This window comes from Mchenga conophoros, linkage group LG10 (assembly GCF_057382185.1).
Source record: "Mchenga conophoros isolate Kocher_MC1m ecotype Shallow Benthic linkage group LG10, M_conophoros_male_GT1.1, whole genome shotgun sequence".
Lineage (NCBI taxonomy): Eukaryota > Metazoa > Chordata > Actinopteri > Cichliformes > Cichlidae > Mchenga > Mchenga conophoros.
In genome coordinates this window covers 216,580-237,311 of record NC_140535.1, presented here as the reverse complement: position 1 = coordinate 237,311, position 20,732 = coordinate 216,580, and the positions used below count along the sequence as shown (strand labels likewise).

The window sequence follows — 20,732 nt, the reverse complement described above, 5'->3', positions numbered from 1 at the left end:
TTTCTTCTTCTGCTCATTCTGTTGGTTTTTGGTTTTTGCCCTTCTCCCCCGTCCCTCTTCTCAGCTGTTTCTCTTTCCCTCTTTCTTTCTCCCCTTCTTTCCCCCAGTCAAGTCTGTCCCGTATTCAGTAAGTGAAAATAAAATAAACAATAAAAGGTGAATCAAATGGACCATTACGGCAAGGCTGGGATGGTCAATTTGGTAAAGTAAATCCATTGGGCATCTTTCTTTGCCTTTAGACAACAATTCTGATGGCAAAAGAGCCAAACGGGACAGGCAAAAAAAAAAAAAAAAAGACACTTCACCTGTTGCCTACTGGTGGTGGTCAGAGGGCCCGGTGGCACCAGTGTCCGGCAGCCTCGCCTCTGTCAGTGCGCCCCAGGGTGGCTGTGGCTACAATGTAGCTGCCATCACCAGTGTGTGAATGTGTGGATGACTGGATATGTAAAGCGCTTTGGGGTCCTTAGGAACTAGTAAAGCGCTATATACAGTAAATAAAGGCCATTTTAAAGTAAAACCGGTGAAGTCGTGACAGAAAAAGATTTCTCAGCTTCTTGGTTGTGTTTATTAATTCTAACTCCATCTGCTGCACAGACGCTGAAGCAGTTCTTCATGGTTTCCTGGGTTTGGGGCCTTTCAGGTACCAGGACTCGTCGTGCTGCATGGCCTCGGTGGCTGCGAGGTTCTGGGGTCCGTCCGTTTGCTGCTCGCAATCCAAACTCTCAGGAACTAGCAGCTTGAAACTGGGAAGAGGCCGCTCTCCTCCGCCCATGTCGTCTGGCCGGAGATGTTCAGGAGTGTCGGGTCTCGGGGGCGGAGCCGTGTCTCCGGGGCCCGTGGTGGTGGAGGTGGCAGAGCCGGGTACCGGTGAGGGCCACAGGGAGCTGTTCGAGGCCTGTCGGAGCGGAGACCTGGAGCGGGTTCGGAAACTGGTGACGGCCGAGAACGTGAACAGCAGAGACACGGCGGGCCGGAAATCCACGCCGCTGCACTTCGCTGCAGGTGAGACGCTCAGGCTTGATTAACCTGTCAGATAACAGCATGTCTGCCATCTTCTTTTTACAGTGTTATGGTCTTTTCCAGATTTCAAAATAAAAAAAAAACATAATATTAATAATAATTATCTCATTATATACTGATGACGTCCTCGTGTTTCTGCCAGACGCTAACACGACTTCACATTCATAAGTAGCATGAATGGTTTAAAGCATATAATAATAATAATAATAATAATAATGGATTGGATTTATATAGCGCTTTTCAAGGCACCCAAAGCGCTTTGCAATGCCACTATTCATTCACTCTCGCATTCATACACTGGTGGAGGCAAGCTACGGTTGTAGCCACAGCTGCCCTGGGGCAGACTGACAGAAGCGAGGCTGCCATTTCGCGCCATCAGCCCCTCTGGCCAACACCAGTAGGCGGTAGGGTAAAGTGTCTTGCCCAAGGACACAACGACCAGGACAGAGAGCCCAGGGATCGAGCCGGCGACCTTCCGGTTACAGATACGCTTCCCAACCCCCTGAGCCACGGTCGCCCCGTAAATATGTAATGTTATTGTATGTCTAATTGGTTTAAAACAATATAAACAGCTGTTAGCACACAGAGAGCACAAACCCAGGCAGCTCAGTCTCCTTGTGATCTTCATCATTTCTGTATATTCATGTTGTTTTCTTTGTTCTTTTGAAATGTACTTTAAGAAGTTTGTACTGCAATAAAAAGAAGTGCAAGTTTTATGCTGTTGTTATTTTCCCCAGACTTGGGTGGAGGGAAGCCGGATCTGTGTGGATGGTTATCATGACCTCGCTCTGCAGCTCTGCAGAGTTTCATCAGCGTTCATTTAAAACTTGGAGCGGTTGTGTTTTTCTTTGTCAAACTGACTGCAGTGATGTTTCCGCTCACAAAACTCTCCGTGCATCTCTTCTCCCTTGTGATGATGATGATGATGATGATGAAGCTGCCTCCTCCCTGTACAGCCCCGTTAGCTCGTTGCCGCCTCGCTCTGAATAATTTATGGTTGTAGAATGAGAGGAGTCACAGAGGTGTTCAAGGGCTCAGGCAGCAGAGGAATAATGAGCCTCGTTCATTCGTGTCGCTCTCTGCGTCTCCAGGCTTTGGCCGTAAAGACGTGGTGGACTTCCTCCTCCAGAACGGCGCCAACGTCCATGCCAGGGATGATGACGGTCTGATATCGCTCCACAACGCCTGCTCCTTCGGCCACGCCGAGGTACATCCACGTGTTCCGTATCCAGAGCTGGAAAGTGGAGACTTTTCCCCTGAAACTTCAGAAACTCTGCAGCCTTGTGTGTTTTTTTTTTGGTTTTTTTTGTTTGTTTTTTGTGTGTGTGTGTGCGTAGGTTGTGAGTCTGCTGCTTCACCACGGGGCGGACGCCAATGCCAGAGACAACTGGAACTACACCCCGCTCCACGAGGCAGCCATCAAGGGCAAGATCGATGTGTGCATAGGTACAAAAGCACCCAGATGTTCAAACATCTGCAGGACACAGAGTTACTGCACACACACACACACACACTGACACACAAAAGGTTTCATTTGAATTCAAACCAAATTTGACTTCAGGCAAACAAAACGTTGCTGAAATGATGTTTTGTGTTAGAGATAATTCGGGAAATATGTTGTAATGAATGAATTATCAGCAGCTTTGATACTTTTTATGTGACTCGCTCTGGTAACTGAAGCTAACCTGTGATGCAGTTTGGTTTGTTCGCGTGTGTTGTGAGTTGCTTGTGTTGTTTCTGTGTTTGTCTTCCTCCTTGTCTTGTGTACATGTCAGTTCCTCTTGTGTTCCCGTGTCTGATGTTATGTTTGCTGTGAGTCGTCTTGTCGTGGTGTTTTTGGTTACTTCCTGCTTTGGTTCACCTTCCTTTGCATCATCGTCATCGTTTGCTCCGCCCTCTTTGTCTCCTCCTGCTGTCAGGTGCTCTCACCTGTGTCCTGTTCCCCTCCTGGTTTGTTTGCTGTCCTGATTTTGCTCTCTGTGACATTTTGTTCTTACTTTTGTATTTCTGCTTGCTCCCTAATCCCTAATAAAGTTTTGCATTTTGTTCATTTCTGTCATCTTCTGTGTCTGCATTTGGCTCCTGCTGCTCCTGTCCTGGAAAACTATTTGTGGCCATATACTGTATATAAAAGATGGACATAGCCACAGTAAATAAGCTTTGACTTCTGAGTTTTTGAAACCAAACATATTGAATATAATGAGGCAGCTGCACCCTGCACCAGCTTTACTGTACTAGAGGCCGAGACCATGAAGTCACCAGGAAGCTGTCACTGAGCTCAGAGCAGCAGGACACACATCACACAGTTCCTGCAGTGTCAGTAGATCATGTTGCCCAATCAAAAAAATTCTAATTTATTAAAATAAAAACTGAGGAGCTCTTTTTGTTGGTTATTGCTCTACGTAAGATTTGAGTCACCTGCCTCACTAAAGAGCACCTGAGTCACCGCGTCCTGTTACACTCTGAACGCATTAATTAATTAAAGTGTGTGTGTGTGTGTGTGTGTGTGTGTGTGTAGTGTTGTTGCAGCACGATGCTGAGCCGACCATCAGGAACACCGACGGTCGAACCGCTCTAGATCTCGCTGATGCGTCCGCCAAAGCAGTCCTGACAGGTGAGCTGGACCTCACGGGGACATTTGCAGGTGTTAGAGCTCACCTGTTTGTGACGAAGTTTGGACGAGGCGGTCACACCCCCGTCTCGATAAATTCGGTTTATTCAGCTGTGACCATGAACGTGTATCAATAATCACACTTTCAGCACATCATGTCCTTTCCTCTGATTTTAGTCCGTCTCACTCTTCTGCAAACACACATGAAACAGTAAATCTGTCTTTTTATGGTTTTTATATGGTTTCATGCAGTTATGTGGTTTTGTTTCCTGGTTTTTGTCATATTCCTAAAAATGTTGTTTGTGGTGTTGATAGATTTTTGCTTTTGACACTTTTTAATCTTTGTTTAAAGTTTGCTTATTTGTCTGACATATGATCTCACTGTGTTGGATGATCAAATGAAACCTCTCCGTCAGCCCATCACTTAGCCCACAGTGATGCGCTGACTGTAATTCCTGAGGGAGAAACCCTCACATTGCTCCGTTAACTCAGTTTCTGCAGATCTTTGCTACGATTACGATGAGCTGACATCAAACTCACTTTACGATAAATAAGATAAATCAGGCAAAGCTTCTCTAGTCGAGACTCGGCACAGAAACAAAGACAATGAGCAGAATAGTTTCGTTTGGTATTTATGGCAAATACACCCAGAAAAAGGTAAACATAGCTGCTAAACATTAGCATGTTAGCAAATTGTTAATTTCATTGAGCTTTGTTTTACTTTTTTCTTCCACATTAGCCTTTACTTTGGTTGTGGTTCATATTAAGACTGAAAGAAAAAGAGGTCAAAGGTCAAGTTTAGAGAAACATTTTATCAGCTTCTTCCTGTGTGTTTTTTTTTTTTTTTTCTGTTTTCTTTTGTTTGCAGGTGAATACAGAAAAGATGAGCTTCTGGAAAGTGCCAGGTACAGTACTCTGTAATTCTGTATCACCTTGTTTGGTTGAAGCATAAATGTTTAGATGTTACAGCTGAACTGAACAAGTGTCATTTTTAAAATTAAAAATCCCCAAATTTCTCTTTTCTAGCTGCTTAAATGTGAAGTTTTGGATTTTTGATTCATTTCTCAGAAACATAGGAAGTGAGAGTCTGTCAGCGCTTGCTCTCGTTTCAGTAGATTCTGACATTCATGAGAAAACACATCAGCAGATTTTTCTGAAATTGACGCCTTGAATATAATTCATTAAACTCAATTAAACTCCAGCTTGGTTGAACGTGATGCCGATGTCTCCACAGGAGCGGGAACGAACAGAAGCTGATGGCTCTGCTGACGCCGCTCAACGTCAACTGTCACGCCAGTGATGGGCGAAAGGTAACGAGGAGGGTCTGAATTTATATCAGACTGAGCTGAACGCTTTTTTCTAAGAAGTGTGTGATGCCTAATCAGTTTAATCACATTTTGGGGCACATGGGAACCACAGGTGCCCCCCCATTTAGCTCCGCCCCTGATAACTGGTTAAAGTAAACTGAAAGTTATTGAGTTAAATATAAAGAACAGATACATGGTTTAAATATTGTTAACCAGCACAAATAATGCAGAAATGAATGAAATGGTTAAAATAACAGTAAAATATCTAAAAAATAAATGGAGACAGAACCTAAAAATCGTGGATCTAGCTCCTTGTGTTTAATGGATTAGTGGTGGGTCATTGGTGAGTGTGGCTCACATGAATAGACTCATGTAGAGAAACTCTCCGTGCCGGTCATAACTCTGACAGCAGGGTGGAGGCTTGTGTCGGTGTGTCCCTGTGTTGTAACACACCACTGGGTGTTGTTGTTGTTGTTTCAGTCAACGCCGCTACACCTCGCCGCTGGTTACAACCGTGTGAAGACGGTGCAGCTGTTACTGCAGCACGGTGCTGACGTACACGCCAAGGATAAGGGGTAAGTGCTTGTGTGGAGCTGGTGAAGGTATCTGTCACTTTATCAGGCTCGAGCAGAACGGGCACTGTGCACATGGTGGGGGTGGGGGTCATACCCATACTAATCCGTCCCGTCTCCGTGTGCAGCACGGCGCCTGCGTGAACGCCATGGACCTGTGGCAGTTCACGCCTCTGCATGAAGCTGCTTCCAAGAACCGCGTTGAGGTAAAACACACACAAAACTCACTACAGCCAATCACAGCGCACCCTGGAGCTCAACACCTGCAGGACACCATTCATCAACAGAATTTTCAGGATGGAAAAACTGAAGATTTGCATTTTAATTAAAATGCAAAGTTTTTTCCTTAATGCAGCTCTTACACTCAGAGCATCCTCGAGGTTGCGGTTTTTTTATTTGGTCACTAGATGGCGCTGCAGTGTGTCGGATATTTGCGCCTTCATTAAACATGTTTTCTCCCTGTTGTTCCCGACGAAACCTCACTGTGATGCCAGTTAGGCTTCTGAAATGACACCGTGTACGCTCTTTCTCCTTAAAACAGCTGCTTCATCCAAATAACCAATAAATATGAAGCAGATTATTGCGGGCCACACACAGACTGCTTTGATCTTAAGTGCTGGTGAAAAAGTTTAACTGCACATTTAATCCCTGAGAAATCTCAATGTAAGAAAAAGAAGTGCTGCTGCGGAGATCTGTCAGCTCCACTCTTTGGACTTAATCTAAAAAAATAAATGTTTAAAAGTCAACACAAAATAGAAACATATATTTCTACTGCACATTTAATTGTCTATTACTTTATAACTCTGCGTTTACTTTATACTATGGCTCTGTCTTTATCAGCAGGACAAGCTATGAAAATCAAGTTAAAGTCCATAATCTGTGTCGTCTTTTAACTTTTCCAAAAATGTCCAGTAGGCCAGATTGGAGTCTTTGCCGGGTTGATTCTGGCCCTCAGGCCTTATGTTTGACACAGTAACTCTGAACAGTCACACAGAGCACAGCATCTGCTGTAGAAATAGTCCCTCCTCCCCCGTTCTTACTCAGGTGGCCCTCGTATGTTTGCACAGGTGTGCTCTCTGCTGCTGAGCTACGGCGCCGACCCCACCTTCCTGAACTGTTACAATAAAAGCTCCATCGACCTCGCTCCAACCGCACAGCTGAAGGAGCGGCTCGCCTGTACGTCCTGTTTCCCTGTTTGTAAGAAAATAAGTCAAACAGTCATTAGCAGATTAGCGTGCACATCGAGGATTTTCTGTTTTCTCAGATGAGTTCAGAGGTCACAGCCTGCTGCAGGCGGCGAGGGACGCCGACATGGTTCAAGTGAAGAAGCATCTGAGCGTGGAGACCATCAGCTTCAAACACCCGCACACTCAGGAGACGGCGCTGGTGAGGCGCCGTGTTCAGACCTGTGCAGTCGCCCCGAGTTACTCACGCAGATTTTAATGGATTGACAATTTTCAGTGTTAAAAACAAGCGTGTGTGTGTGTGTGTGTGTGCGCTCTCAGCATTGTGCGTCTGCCTCTCGGTACCCAAAGAGGAAGCAAGTATGTGAAGTTCTGCTGAGGAAGGGTGCCAACGTCAACGAGAAGACTAAAGAGTGAGTCCCGAGGTGTCAGAGCGTTTTACTTCCTGTTTAAGTGATGTTTGTGATGTCACACAGTTCCTGATCTTTTTGTGAGGTCACTGTTTCCCTCAGCCTGCAGACCCCGCTCCACGTGGCGTCAGAGAAAGCCCACAACGATGTCATTGAGGTTCTGGTGAAACATGAAGCGAAGGTGAGCGAACGGCAGCTGAAATGTGTGGTTAATCCCAAGCACGTTCATTAGAAAGTGTCGCTGCAGCATCAGAAACACCTGTCGTTTCTGTCCAGGTGAACGCGGTAGATCATCTTGGCCAAACGGCGCTGCATCGAGCCGCTCGCTGCGGCCACCTGCAGACCTGCAGGCTGCTGCTGACCGCCGGCTGCGACCCGCTGCTCACGTCGCTGCAGGGATTGTCACCATCACAGCTGGGCAACGAGAGCGTGCAGGAGATACTGCAAGGTGACGGAAATCATCACGCCTGCTTTTAATAGTCAGTTTTTTAACTGGAAGAAGGAAAGCTGGTATTAGAAACACTGCTGCACCAAACACGTGGATGTTTGGAATACAGTCATGTTTTTCCATTTATTTAACCTTTAACTTGGTCCTAACTGCGTCCTATTTTTAAAATCCATAAACTGAAATGAAAGGTGGGTGTGGCTTAAGTGCCTTAAACCTGCTGTCATTCTAATTACCAGCAGAGGGCGACGTCTCTTGTTCTAAAACCAAGTCATGAGAAAATGAGCCGCCTGCTCACTTGTTTTGCCACTTTCACGTCACTAGTTTTAAACCTTTGTTGCTCATCTGTGTTTCATTTGTTTGTCTCTGCAGAAGGATTTCTGATCGGGAACTCTGAAGTCGACCGACAGCTGCTAGAAGCGTCCAAATCTGGAGATGTGGACGTCGTCAAGGTTAGCCATGTTAGAGGACCAGTCTGATTTCTAAAGCCAGGAACACATTCACGCCATCAAAATGTTCAGTGCCTGCAGTTCACTAGCAAAAGCTAGGAGCTACAGCTGCATGACTCACTGCTGGAGCCCCTGCTGGACATTAGAGGAACTGCAGGTTCTGTTGGTCCAGATGTTGCTTCATTGTTGAACTTAAAGTTACTGAACAAATTAACTCTTTCCCTTTTTCTCTGCTTTCTTTGTCTCTGCACACCATATTCATCGGCATCTGCAGAGGCTCTGCACAGCACAGAACGTGAACTGCAGGGACGTGGAGGGTCGGCAGTCCACGCCGCTGCATTTTGCTGCCGGCTACAACCGTCTGGCAGTCGTCCAGTTCCTGCTGCAGCACGGAGCCGACGTCCACGCCAAGGATAAAGGGTGAGGAGGAGGACTGCGTGTCTTCAGACTCGAGCAGAAGAAATGTGTCAGACTTCATCTCTGTGTGGTGGAAAAATGTGCGCTGAAGTCGTGGTTCTGTCTCTGCTGCAGCGGTTTGGTTCCTCTCCATAACGCCTGTTCCTACGGTCATTATGAAGTCGCAGAGCTGCTCGTTCTTCACGGCGCCGTGGTCAACGTGGCTGACCTCTGGAAGTTCACACCGCTGCACGAAGCTGCCGCCAAAGGCAAATACGATATCTGCAAACTCCTGCTGCAGGTACACACAGACACACACACGTTTTAAATGAATAAACACTTTAAGGATAGAAGCAGCAGCACCACACAGCTCACTGAACATCAGAGTCGAACTGCCAGTTTCTGGTTATTTCCTGGCTCCAGCATGGCGCCGACCCAACCCGGAAAAACCGGGACGGTAACACCCCTCTGGATCTGGTGAAAGATGCCGACACGGACATCCAGGACCTCCTGCGGGGTGACGCCGCCCTGCTGGACGCCGCCAAGAAAGGCTGCCTGGCTCGAGTGAAGAAACTCTGTACTCGAGACAACGTTAACTGTCGAGACCAACACGGGAGGCACTCCACGCCGCTGCACTTGGCCGGTACATAAATACACACACCTGAAACACCAGCGCCTACATTATTCATGCAGGTGTAGTCTTAAAGGACAGTCCGTGTTACCTCCACTGTGCAGCACCCCCTGGTGTGGAGCTGTTTATGTGGATAGTTTTGTTACATTTGTAACAAGTTAGTAACAAATTAAAGGATCCAAAACATTTTTGCAGCTTATCAGCTGCACATATATATTAGAAGTTTGCATGCAGTAGAGACGCCCCCTGCTGGCCAAAGAATGCAGGTTTAAGTGGTTTCACTTTAAGATCCTGTTTATATATATAGTATTTACAGTCATGACTAGCGATGGGTACCGGTGTCCGGTGCCATGATAGCACCGGTTCTGACATAAACGGTAGTAACCAGACCGAAAAGCAGCGCACATTTCGGTGCTTTATTTCGGTGCTCTTTTTTCCTGAGCTGTGATACACTTTAGATTCTAGCCAATCATTTTACGTTTCCGAGGATAGTAGGCGGGGCCAGGTACGTACGTTCTTTTAGAGCAGAGCTACAGATTAAAAATGACAAAGGCAAAGCGGTCAAAAGTCTGGCTGTACTTCACAGCAAAATATGCAAACTCAGCAGCAACAAGTGCTTTAAGCTGATACTGTGATACTGTCAAAGGAGGTAACACCTCGAATCCGATGAAACACCTGGAGACGTATAGCGTTTTTTTTAAAAGCAGAGAAATGCGCCGTATTTGATAGTGTCGAGAAGGGAAATTATTTTACTGTTATAGTTAAATAATTGTCATCATTACCATTGCATTAATAATAAAATCTGGAGTTTATATTGCATTCAGGGGTTAAACAGTGTCTCTTTCAGAAAGACTGAGTTGCAGGCTGACAGGAAGTTGTATGCAGAAGTGAAAGCAGATAGTTATTTTGAGCCGCAGGCTAAGACGAGGCTTTAACAATGTAACAGATAGCTTTAAGAAGGCCTTAAGCAGTTATGACTATTTTATACACAATGCATATCTGTGCTTATTAAAGAGTTGGAGCTCGGTCAATTAATTGGGGGTCGGAAGCTTTGTTCGGCGCGATGTTCGGACAATCTATTGTGCAAGTGACTTGGAGCCATAGAAGGAATTGCAATACATGCTTACAAAACACTTATATATCAGATCATTTTATATTAAGGTTTTAGTAGAGGTTCTTGGTTAAAACATTTATTTAGTAGAAGACATACACATAGTCTCAGTGAGCCTCTGGTCTGGTAAAAGGTCAGAAGTGCGAGAGGTGACATCGAGGCTGAGTGAGGTCGTGACACACACACACTTTAAATTAGATTTATTTAGAGGAACCGTCCTTGTTGTCTCGGCAAGAAAGAGGAACAATTCATTTTAAGATAAGAACGGAAAGTACCAAGCCATGAAAATAGAAGATGATTTTCTGGGTGAAAAGTCATGATGATGTTGATCTGATCTATGTATAAAATGTACCGGTGACGCATGAAGGGGCGTCAGTAAACAAACCCTGATGCTATAAAATATCTGTTCATGCTTTGATTAAGTCGAAGACTACTTCCTGTCTGCGTACAGAGTTGTCTTCCCACACGTGTGTTCATTAAAATCATCGTTTGACTTCACCCGGCCGGATCGGTGTGGTTATTCTTCGATCACCTCTTGTACCCTTCCTCAATATTGAATCTTAACAATAGCTTGCTGCGAGACCTCACACCGAGCGCATCTACTGCCGGTGTGGTGCCTGTTATCGGAGTTAGCAACATCCCCAAAAACCCAAAGAGGAGAGTCCTGGCCCCTAGCCCTGCCAGTGTAGCAGAAATGATGAGGATGATGATGGCAGCAGCAGCCGTTCTTCTCTGCGTGAGTAGCTTCATGTTGTTCGTGTGTAATTTACATTGAGTAGGCTAACCACGTTATTACATTAATGCATGTAAGGTGAACTAGCAAACATCATCATAGCTACATGCGGCTGTCTTCTTGTTTGATGGCAGATACTCCCTTCACCCTGGCCAAAAAGGCTAAAATGACCAAAGAAAAAAAGGGAAGGGAAACAGCTGAACATGAGAGGTTTTTGGACAAAGTTTGTGTTTTTTCCATTGTTTAAGCACTGCTTCCAGCCAAGAGTGATACCATATATGCCCCATAGCTGCAGAAAAGGCTAACATTGTTATCTTTTTACAAAAAACAGCTGAACATGAGAGGTTTTTGGACCAATTTTGTGTTCTCCATTCTTTAAGCACCGGTTTGAGCACTGTTTGAGCACCGGCACCGTTTCAAAAGTACCGATTTGGCACCGGTATCAGATAAAACCTAAACGATACCCATCCCTAGTCATGACAAAGTGACGCCTGAATGCTCGATGGCAAAGAGGACTTGTTTTTGTGATATCTAGTTTCACATATTTGATTCCACATTTAATTTATATTTTACATCCTGCTAAAGTTGAAATATTCTATTAAATGTTAAATTATTCTCTTGCATTATTAATTTCTCCAACATGCTGTCATACATATGTATACGCATATTTTTCTTTGTGTGTATAGCGGGCTATAATAACTTGGAGGTGGCAGAGTACCTTTTGCAGCACGGAGCTGAGGTCAACTCTCAGGACAAAGGTGGACTGATCCCTCTGCACAATGCTGCCTCGTACGGGGTGAGTCGGGGATAACATTCACATACATCGTTAGCTCTGAACCTAAAACTGACTCCTAAAACCACGTCTGAACTCGGCCAGAGGGGCTGATGGTGCGATATGGCAGCCTCGCTTCTGTCAGTCTGCCCCAGGGCAGCTGTGGCTACAACTGTAGCTGCCTCCACCAGTGTGTGAATGTGAGAGTGAATAAATAGTGGCATTGTAAAGCGCTTTGGGTGCCTTGAAAAGCGCTATATAAATCCATTTTTTATTATTATTATTATTATTATTATTATTATTATTATTATTATTATTATTATTGTTGTTGTTGTTGTTATTATGAACTCGAAACCAGCTGAAGCTTTGCCCTGTGATGAGGAACAAAAGTCCTCACTTTCCACAAATGTCTTTGCTAGATACAAGAAAAAGATTGGTCCTCACAAAGATAGACAGACAGGTACACACACACACCTAATCCAGCTTAGGACTCTAACCTTAAACACAGTCTTTATGCTAACATGTAATTATCTCCCCGAGGAGGAAAAAAAGAGAGAAAGTGCCGGTGTAAACAGATTTCTCTCCACAACATCAGAATCGCGAAGACAGACACACACCTGACAAAGCAAACAAAAAGTGTGCGTCTGAGAGATGTTTCAGTGTGATTGCTGAAAGGTTTCTTTAGTTGAAATCACAGGAGAGCCTGAAACAGGCTGATAAACTACACCATTGTAGTTTTTTAACTGACCACATGGTGGTGCCATTGTGTCTAATGTGGCCTTATTGTGCTCTATTGTGTGTGGCAGTAATAAAGGCTTTAACTGAGCTTTTGTTTTTTCCCCTGTGGCGCCCCCTGTTGGTTTAAGTGCACCAAAACACACAGACTGGTGAGCTGGAGATGGAGTGTGAACAAACACACTTCAGTGAGGAGGGAAATGACACAGTTAGCATGTGTGTGTGTGTGTGTGTGTCTTCACATCTCACAAACACGATTATCAGAGGACATAAATCAGTTTTTATTTCCTTTCACAATAAAAGCCTGCTGAGTGTGAACATTGTGCCATCTCTTCTAGCACGTGGATGTGGCGGCTCTCCTTATCAAGTACGACGCCTGTGTTAACGGCACTGATAAGTGGGCGTTCACGCCACTGCACGAGGCCGCTCAGAAGGGACGCACGCAGCTTTGTGTTCTCCTATTGGCTCACGGCGCTGACCCGACCCTGCGGAACCAGGAAGGACAGTCGCCTCTGGACCTGGTCACAGTCAGTCTCACACTGAGTTAAAGGGACAGTCCACCATAAAACAGCTTGTGGTTATAAAACATATTGATAAGCTCCTCCTCCTCTTCCTCCTGCAGGCTGATGATGTCCGGGCCTTGCTAACAGCGGCGATGCCTCCCTCTGCTCTCCCTGGCTGTTACAAACCTCAGGTCATCAGCGTAGCGGTGTCTGCCTCCGGTGCTCCACCTGTCACCGCCATCCCACCACTCCTCTCCTCCAACCCTTCCTCGTCATCCGCCTGCCCCACACCTTCTCTCCTCCTGTCTTCTTCCCCTTCCACCTCTTCCTCCTCCACATCTGCAGCAGCGACCAGTAACACAGCCGCTGCTGCAAGCCTCTCGTCTTCGCCACCGCCATCATCATCCTCACCATTTCCTGAGATGTCGGCCCTGCTGTTGGCTGCGGAGGGATCCCCAGGCACAGAGAAAAAAGATGAAGGTCAGTGAGTAAAAAAAACCTGATGTGAAATCAACAGCTAACCTGCGCTGAAGGTCTGACAAGTGAGGCCCGAGCTGAAGAGCCCTAAACTGGCCAGCAGGGGGCGACTCCTGAAGTCCAGGAGATAAAAAGCTTCCTCTTGCTTTCTTTTTACTACTTTATTATTTTATTATGACTGAATAAAACATGATCTTCATTTTGGAAGTTTTGGTCCTGTTAGAGTCAGAGTTTAGGGTGAGGCTAACTTTTCAGCCACTACAGGGAGCATGACATATGGTTTCAGAAAGCTAAGGCGCTAAGGGCAAAAATGCTCAGTTCTACATCAATCCCAGGATCACTGTAGTATCAGTTAAATATCTTCCGTGAGGTTTGAACTACAGCGAGCCAAACGCATCACCAAAGAAGACGCCACCAATCCGATCAAGCTGTGACAACCAGGACGTATCCTGCCCGAGTGTTAGCTGCAGGGATAGTTGGGTTTCTGTCACAGACGGTGTGAACCGTCCAGTTTGGTAACAGGCCGAGCGATGTTCTACTTAATTGCTTTTTTCCTTTTCCCACTGCGGTCAGTTGTATTCCTGTGGATCGCGTGCCGAGAGCCTCTGGATGAACGCCGTCTTGTTTTGGTTTCTGAACTGATTGTGTTTGTTGTTCAGGGACTGAGCTCAGCATCTGTCAGTTCTTGGAGAACCTGGGGTTGGAGCATCTTCTGGAGATCTTTGACAGGGAGCAGGTGAGAACTTTGACACCGGCAAACTACTGGCAGGTTTCCCGTGTGTAAGGAAACAGTGACGGCAGGTACAAGAGCATTAGCTGCACCGACTTTCATTGAAGAATTTCTTTATTTAAATATGAGGAAACTTTCCATCCATTGAAAGGACTGATGAACAACAATTATTCCTGCTGTTACTGTGGAGAGACTTGAAGATCACAGATATCCAGTGATATCAACAGGAAGTGCTAACACATGATTCAGCTGCTGTTAACACCTTTAATTTGGCTAAAATTGTAAAAAAAAAAAAATCAGAGCTTTGTTTTCTTTGTCTTCTTGGCTCATAAACTACTTATTGGCATTAACATGTTCCCATTTCAGCACACAGGGCTGATTTTCACTTTAAAAGATTTACTTTAAAAACTGGGACATGAAAGTGGAAGTGAGTTAAATTACAGCTCATTTTCCTGACAAATGTGAGCTCACTCCAGGAGTGGAGATGGTGAAAACTGACTACCATCCTCTGCAGATGGGACTAAAACCACTGACCAGCACAGGTAACATTGAAATCACCACCTCTCACACAGTCACAATGTGCTGCTGTGCTTAATGGACGAACACGTCCACTTCAGTCTCGCCTGTCCAAAGGACGTTGTCCCAGGAGTCTTTGGATTTGTTCAGGTGCTGCTGTGCCGCCATGTTGTTTCAGAGAGAGGCGGCTTTCTGCTGCAGCCCTCCCAAACAGCCAATGAACTCTGACCTTTAACATGCTAACTGAGACCTGTAGAGTCTGCCTAAACTTTTATATTCACGTGTTGATCATCAGTTTATCAAAAGCCTCTGATTAGCAGCACCTGGCAGTTGCGCATAATGTTTCACATGAATGCTGATAAACCTCCTAAATGAATGAAAAGTAAAACCGCTCTGCAGCAGCCCCTAACCCTTGGACCCAAGAAATAGGTTGTGTCACTGAGTGTCACTGAGTGACACACACAGTAAACGTGTGTGTGTGTGTGTGTGTGTGTGTGTGGACGTTCTGGTGGAGATGGGTCATCGCGAGCTGAAGGAGATCGGCATCAACGCCTACGGACACAGACACAAGATCATCAAAGGAGTGGAGAGGCTCATCAGTGGGCCGCAGAGTGAGGACACACACACACACACATTTAAACTGGAGTTATTCTGCTCATTGTGCGCTCTAGATTTGTATCATTGGACTCTATCAGAGCAGCTTTGTATGATTCCCAACACTAAATAATCTTTATTTCTCTGATCTGAGCATGATTTCTTAGCTCCTCCCCCTTTAAGGCCCCTTGTTTTGTTTGACAGGACCCCCTCCTCTTACTGATGAGGTTCACGAGAGCCAGGGGTTAGGTCTCCTCCACCTAATGACTGAAACACATTCCAATCATTTCATGAGCTTTAATGAATGAAGAGAAAACACATGTTATACCAGCAGGTGGACCGAGGCAGGTAACCACGATGACTTCGACTGTTTGGGTCGGGGTTGGCATGCTTTAAGCTTTTTTCCATCGTATCTGAGAAACTCCTGATTTGTGTGTTTGTGACAGGTCTGAATCCGTATCTGACGCTGAACACAGCCAACAGTGGGACGATCTTAATCGACCTCTCGGCCGACGACAAGGAGTTCCAGTCGGTGGAGGAGGAGGTACTGACTCATACCTGATGATGAGACCTGCAGGTTAACTCTGAAACTCTTGATTTAATTCATCGCTGTGAAAGAGCCAGCTGTGAGCGATGCTTATTTCAGGACACACAAACGTGTCGTGTGCACAGAATAAAGTACACGTACAGTGAAAGTGTGGAGAAGCTAAAGCAGGTGGCAGTGAACACAGAGAGGACGTTTGCTGAGATTAAAGGCCTAACAGCCTACCAGGCCGCGGTCCTAATGTGGTTTTGTTTGTGTTGGTCAGATGCAGAGCACCATCAGAGAGCACCGAGACGGCGGCCACGCTGGAGGAGTCTTCAACAGATACAACCTGGTCAAGGTAACTCGCTGCGAAGACTTGGAGGGCTGCGTCTTTGCTGCTGCTGGGTCATTTTCTGAGCTGCGGGCTGATTTGCTTTCATAGATGAAGAATCTGAAGCCGCCCTCTCTCACGTGTAGCACATGACAGGAGATCATTTTCATCATACGAGTTCTGTTTTGTTTGGTTTAGATGAGAATGCAGGTCTTACACACGGCCGCCATCACAGACTTGGTGCTAAGATGCAGGACGTTGTGACCCAGCTCCACGGGACGTTGTTATTCTCACATGAACATCTGTTGGGCACGATGGTGGTGGGGTCAGAGGTTAGAGGAGGTCACTGTGTTGACTCTCAGCTGATTGTGTTTCAGATCCAGAAGGTCTGCAACAAGAAGCTGTGGGAGAGGTACAGCCACCGCAGGAAGGAAGTGTCTGAGGAAAACCACAACCACTCCAATGAGCGCATGCTGTTTCACGGTCAGAACACCAAAGATCATGATATAGGAACAAGCAGCAGAAGTGTTGTGATGGTAGCAGGAGAACAGTCAACAGATCTAACCTCTATAATATCAGGTGTACCAGTGTAGAGCAGTGGGGGAAGACTTGCATGATTTAAACTTGGCCACGTACATCGCTGGTTTTCAGCACAGCTGCCATTCTTAGATCCCTCGGTGGAAGTGCGGCTGTTTCCCCTTCTCCTCTAAACCTCCTCGGGTGTGTCGAAACACTGATGCTTCAACACCATCCATCCATCTTCATCCGCTTTGTCCGGGTCCGGGTCGCGGGGGCAGCAGCCTAAGCAAAGAGGCCCAGACCTCCCTCTCCCCAGCCACCTCCTCCAGCTTATCCGGGGGAATACCAAGGCGTTCCCAGGCCAGCCGAGAGATATAATCTCTCCAGCGTGTCCTGGGTCTGCCCCGGGGCCTCCTCCCGGTGGGACATGCCTGGAACACCTCACCCAGGAGGCGCCCAGGAGGCATCCTTGTCAGATGCCCGAACCACCTCAGCTGGCTCCTTTCGATGTGGAGCAGCAGCGGCTCTACTCTGAGCCCCTCCCGGATGGCCGAACTTCTCACCCTATCTCTAAGGGAGAGGCCAGCCACCCTTCGGAGGAAGCTCATTTCTGCCGCTTGTATCCGCGATCTCGTTCTTTCGGTCACTACCCACAGCTCGTGGCCATAGGTGAGGGTAGGGACGTAGATCGACCGGTAAATTGAGAGCTTCGCTTTTACACTCAGCTCCCTTTTCACCACGACGGACCGGTGCAGCGTCCGCATTACTGCAGCTGCAGCCCCAATCCGTCTGTCGATCTCCGGCTCCCTTCTCCCATCACTCGCGAACAAGACCCCGAGATACTTGAACTCCTCCACTTGGGGCAGGAACTCATCCCCGACCCGGAGTGGGCACTCCACCCTTTTCCGGCTGAGAACCATGGCCTCAGATTTGGAGGTGCTGATCCTCATTCCCGCTGCTTCACACTCGGCTGCGAACCGTTCCAGTGCGAGCTGGAGGCCCTCACCCGATGAAGCCAACAGAACCACATCATCTGCAAAAATCAGAGATGAGATTCTGAGGCCACCAAAGCGAAAGCCCTCCGCCACTTGGCTGCGCCTAGAAATCCTGTCCATAAAAATTATGAACAGAACCGGAGACAAAGGGCAGCCCTGGCGGAGCCCATCTCCCACCAGGAACGAGTTCGACTTATTGCCGGCAATGCGAACCAAGCTCTTGCAACGGTTGTATAGGGATCGAATGGCCCGTAGCAATGGGCCAGACACCCCATATTCCCGCAACACCTCCCACAGGACACCCCGAGGGACACGGTCGAATGCCTTCTCCAAGTCCACAAAACACATGTAGACTGGTTGGGCAAACTCCCATGCACCCTCAAGTATCCTGGAGAGGATAAAGAGCTGGTCCAGTGTTCCGCGACCAGGACGAAAACCGCATTGTTCCTCCTGTATCCGAGGTTCGACACGATTTTGATTTTCAGGAAGTGTCACAAGTGAAGATGTGTTGGTGTGGCTCAAAAACTCAAAGCCAGCATGAGATGGCATCTGCTATGTCTTCTGCTCTGATGTTTGCCTGTGAACGGTGGACTGTAGACGGACACCCAGCTCTCATCGCCGGCGACGATCCAACAAACACAAATTCAGGTCAAAGTCATAGAGTTGTCTGTGATCGGGGTGATCTCGCAGTGCAAGGCCTGGAGTTTATTTTCACGAGTCTGCCGCGTTCTGAGTGACGGTCCGTGCATGTCTGCATGCCTGCCTGCTTCATGTGACCACGTGGACTCATCTCCAACCACACATGCGCCCAACATGGCTGTGAAGCGGATCATAAAGAAGTACGACAGGACTGAAAACTCAGCCGTCAGGTCTGCAGCTGTTTGCCCTCTCGAGGCTTTAGAGGACATGAGACGTTCAGGGACAGATGTAAAAATGGCAGCTGTCCTGGGATCTGTGCAGATGTGCTCAGAGCTTTGTTGGTCACCTCTCACAGGTAGATAGTGAAGTAGAGACTTGTTGGGACAGAAGCGTGAATCATACGAATCATGACATGAAACAGTAATGTTAACGTGGGCGTTGATCGTACTGCATCGATTTCCTCTCAGGCTCGCCGTTTGTCAACGCCATCATCCATAAAGGCTTCGATGAACGCCATGCGTACATCGGGGGGATGTTCGGCGCCGGGATTTACTTTGCAGAGAACTCGTCAAAGAGTAACCAGTACGTCTACGGCATCGGAGGAGGGACGGGCTGTCCGCTCCACAAAGACCGCTCCTGCTATGTCTGCCACAGGTACACCACCTGACCTCCACCCCCAAACACACCTGTGCTCAGACTACAGTGGAGCACCACTCTCACGCTTCTTTGTTCCTCGCAGGCACCTGTTGTTCTGCAGGGTGATTCTGGGTAAATCCTTCCTGCAGTTCAGCGCCATGAAGATGGCTCATTCGCCGCCGGGTCACCACTCCATCACCGGCAGGCCGAGCGTTAACGGCCTCGCTCTGGCCGAGTACGTCATCTACAGAGGAGAGCAGGTCAGAAACACCTCGTCATCCTTAGAACTTTATTTTTGGATAAAGTCTGTGGTTTGGAGTCTTAGAAACATCAAATATTTTGGGTTAATTAAGAGTTTTGAAGAAATAATCATGAATTTTATTAAAGGTTTAACACAAAAACTCGAGCGTGCTAAATACCGATCTCTGTGGAGCTTTGTTTAAATCTGCAGCACGGCCGTGTTGGCTTCAGCTTTCCTCTGAAGGGCGGACGCGTCTCCTACACAAACAGCCAGATGACAGATAATCGTTGAATAAGTGAAGAGAGCGGCTCGTGCTCAGACAATTGGACATTTTCTAATGTCTTGTGCCAAAACCAATATCTTCTCAGAAGTGGCACTTCACAAAGCGGCATGAATACATGTCCACTCGAGCAATCAGCCACATTACAAGTGTGTCGCATTACATGCAGAGGTCTGCTTTAGTGCTGAAAGCAGCAGCCTGAGAGGACGAGAAGGAAGTGGGGACGTTAAAGTGTCAGAGTGTCACATTTACTGTCGTCTTCCTGCAAATGCAAACAAGCAGAGAGGTGCCTGTGGGCTCGCGTTGAAACATCTCTCATTGTTTTGAGTTTAAATTCAGTTCCAGGCCGACCAGCTGCTCCTCACAACAAACTGAGTGAGAACGAACTGAGCTCAGAGCTAGTTTGGGGGGTTAACTCGGTGTTGTTTCAAGAGAAATCTGTTTTCATCAGCCTCGTGTGCATGAAAAGGTTTCAAAGCTTTCTGTGAATATAAATGGAGTTGGTGATGAACAGCTGCAGAGTTTCTGTGAGTGTGAAATCGTCATGAAACCTTTTATGAATAGCACGTTTCATATACACCAGCTCAAAGTGATTGTAGAAAAAATGTAAATGAAAGAATCAGTTTTTAGTTCGGTGTAACTGGGGAAGGTTGAGTGTCTGTTACAGAGTGTCAGTGAACGCCTCTCTGCCGCCCACAGGCCTACCCCGAGTACCTGATCACCTACCAGATCATAAAGCCTGAAGCCTCCGCAGACGGATGAAGATGGAGTCAGGGAAGGAAAACACGAAGAAACGCCAGAATCTTCACTAACTGCATGCACAGAGAAAACTTTATTTATACCATGTATAAAACATGTAGGTTTTTATCAGATGACTGTTTTTTTGTGGTTTTATGCACTTTATTGTCTTCCGTCCTGATGTGATGTGACTGTTGATTTCATCTTCTTGTCGTTAAAAATGTGTTGTTCACATATTTCAGGTCATTTTTCAAAAACCAAATCCATGTACTTGACCCACGCGACATGTTGTTGATGTTTGAACCCATGTGATGGGAAGTTGCTGTAATTGGCAGATAAATGGGTTCATTGCTCCCCGTCTTTGAAAACGGCGACGTAACGGTGAACGGTTGCTCGCTGCAGACAGAACAGTCAAAACAACCCTACATGTTGCCTGGCAACCACCTGACGAGATGAAGAACTGGATTGGTTTCATGGAGATGTTACGTGTATATTTATTTTTTGTACAAGCATGTCAGTTTATTAATATTTATGAAGTGAAAATATCGTGTTGGTTTTTAAACACCAGGTTTTCTCTGAATCAGCCTGAACGAGCTGCAGTCTCTGATTGGCTGGAGTTATCACACAGTTC

At 46.6% G+C, this 20,732-nt stretch overlaps 1 protein-coding gene across 1 annotated transcript; it reads left to right on the top strand.

The window, feature by feature from the left end:
• Positions 1-866: 866 nt before the first annotated feature.
• LOC146565130 (poly [ADP-ribose] polymerase tankyrase-2-like) lies at positions 867-20,133 on the top strand (the record flags this gene model as incomplete). Its single annotated transcript, XM_085290151.1, is given in 29 exon segments — positions 867-1,002; positions 2,112-2,227; positions 2,358-2,466; positions 3,539-3,634; positions 4,500-4,536; positions 4,866-4,941; positions 5,419-5,519; positions 5,560-5,716; positions 6,578-6,686; positions 6,775-6,896; positions 7,016-7,107; positions 7,207-7,285; positions 7,381-7,552; positions 7,922-8,001; positions 8,273-8,418; positions 8,530-8,695; positions 8,818-9,037; positions 11,556-11,665; positions 12,715-12,903; positions 12,999-13,226; positions 13,329-13,359; positions 14,016-14,096; positions 15,097-15,213; positions 15,643-15,740; positions 16,006-16,080; positions 16,431-16,536; positions 18,674-18,860; positions 18,946-19,102; positions 20,063-20,133. Coding segments are annotated over 29 exon segments (3,456 nt in total), but the record flags the coding sequence as incomplete, so codon positions are not given.
• Between the last annotated feature and the right edge of the window lie 599 nt (positions 20,134-20,732).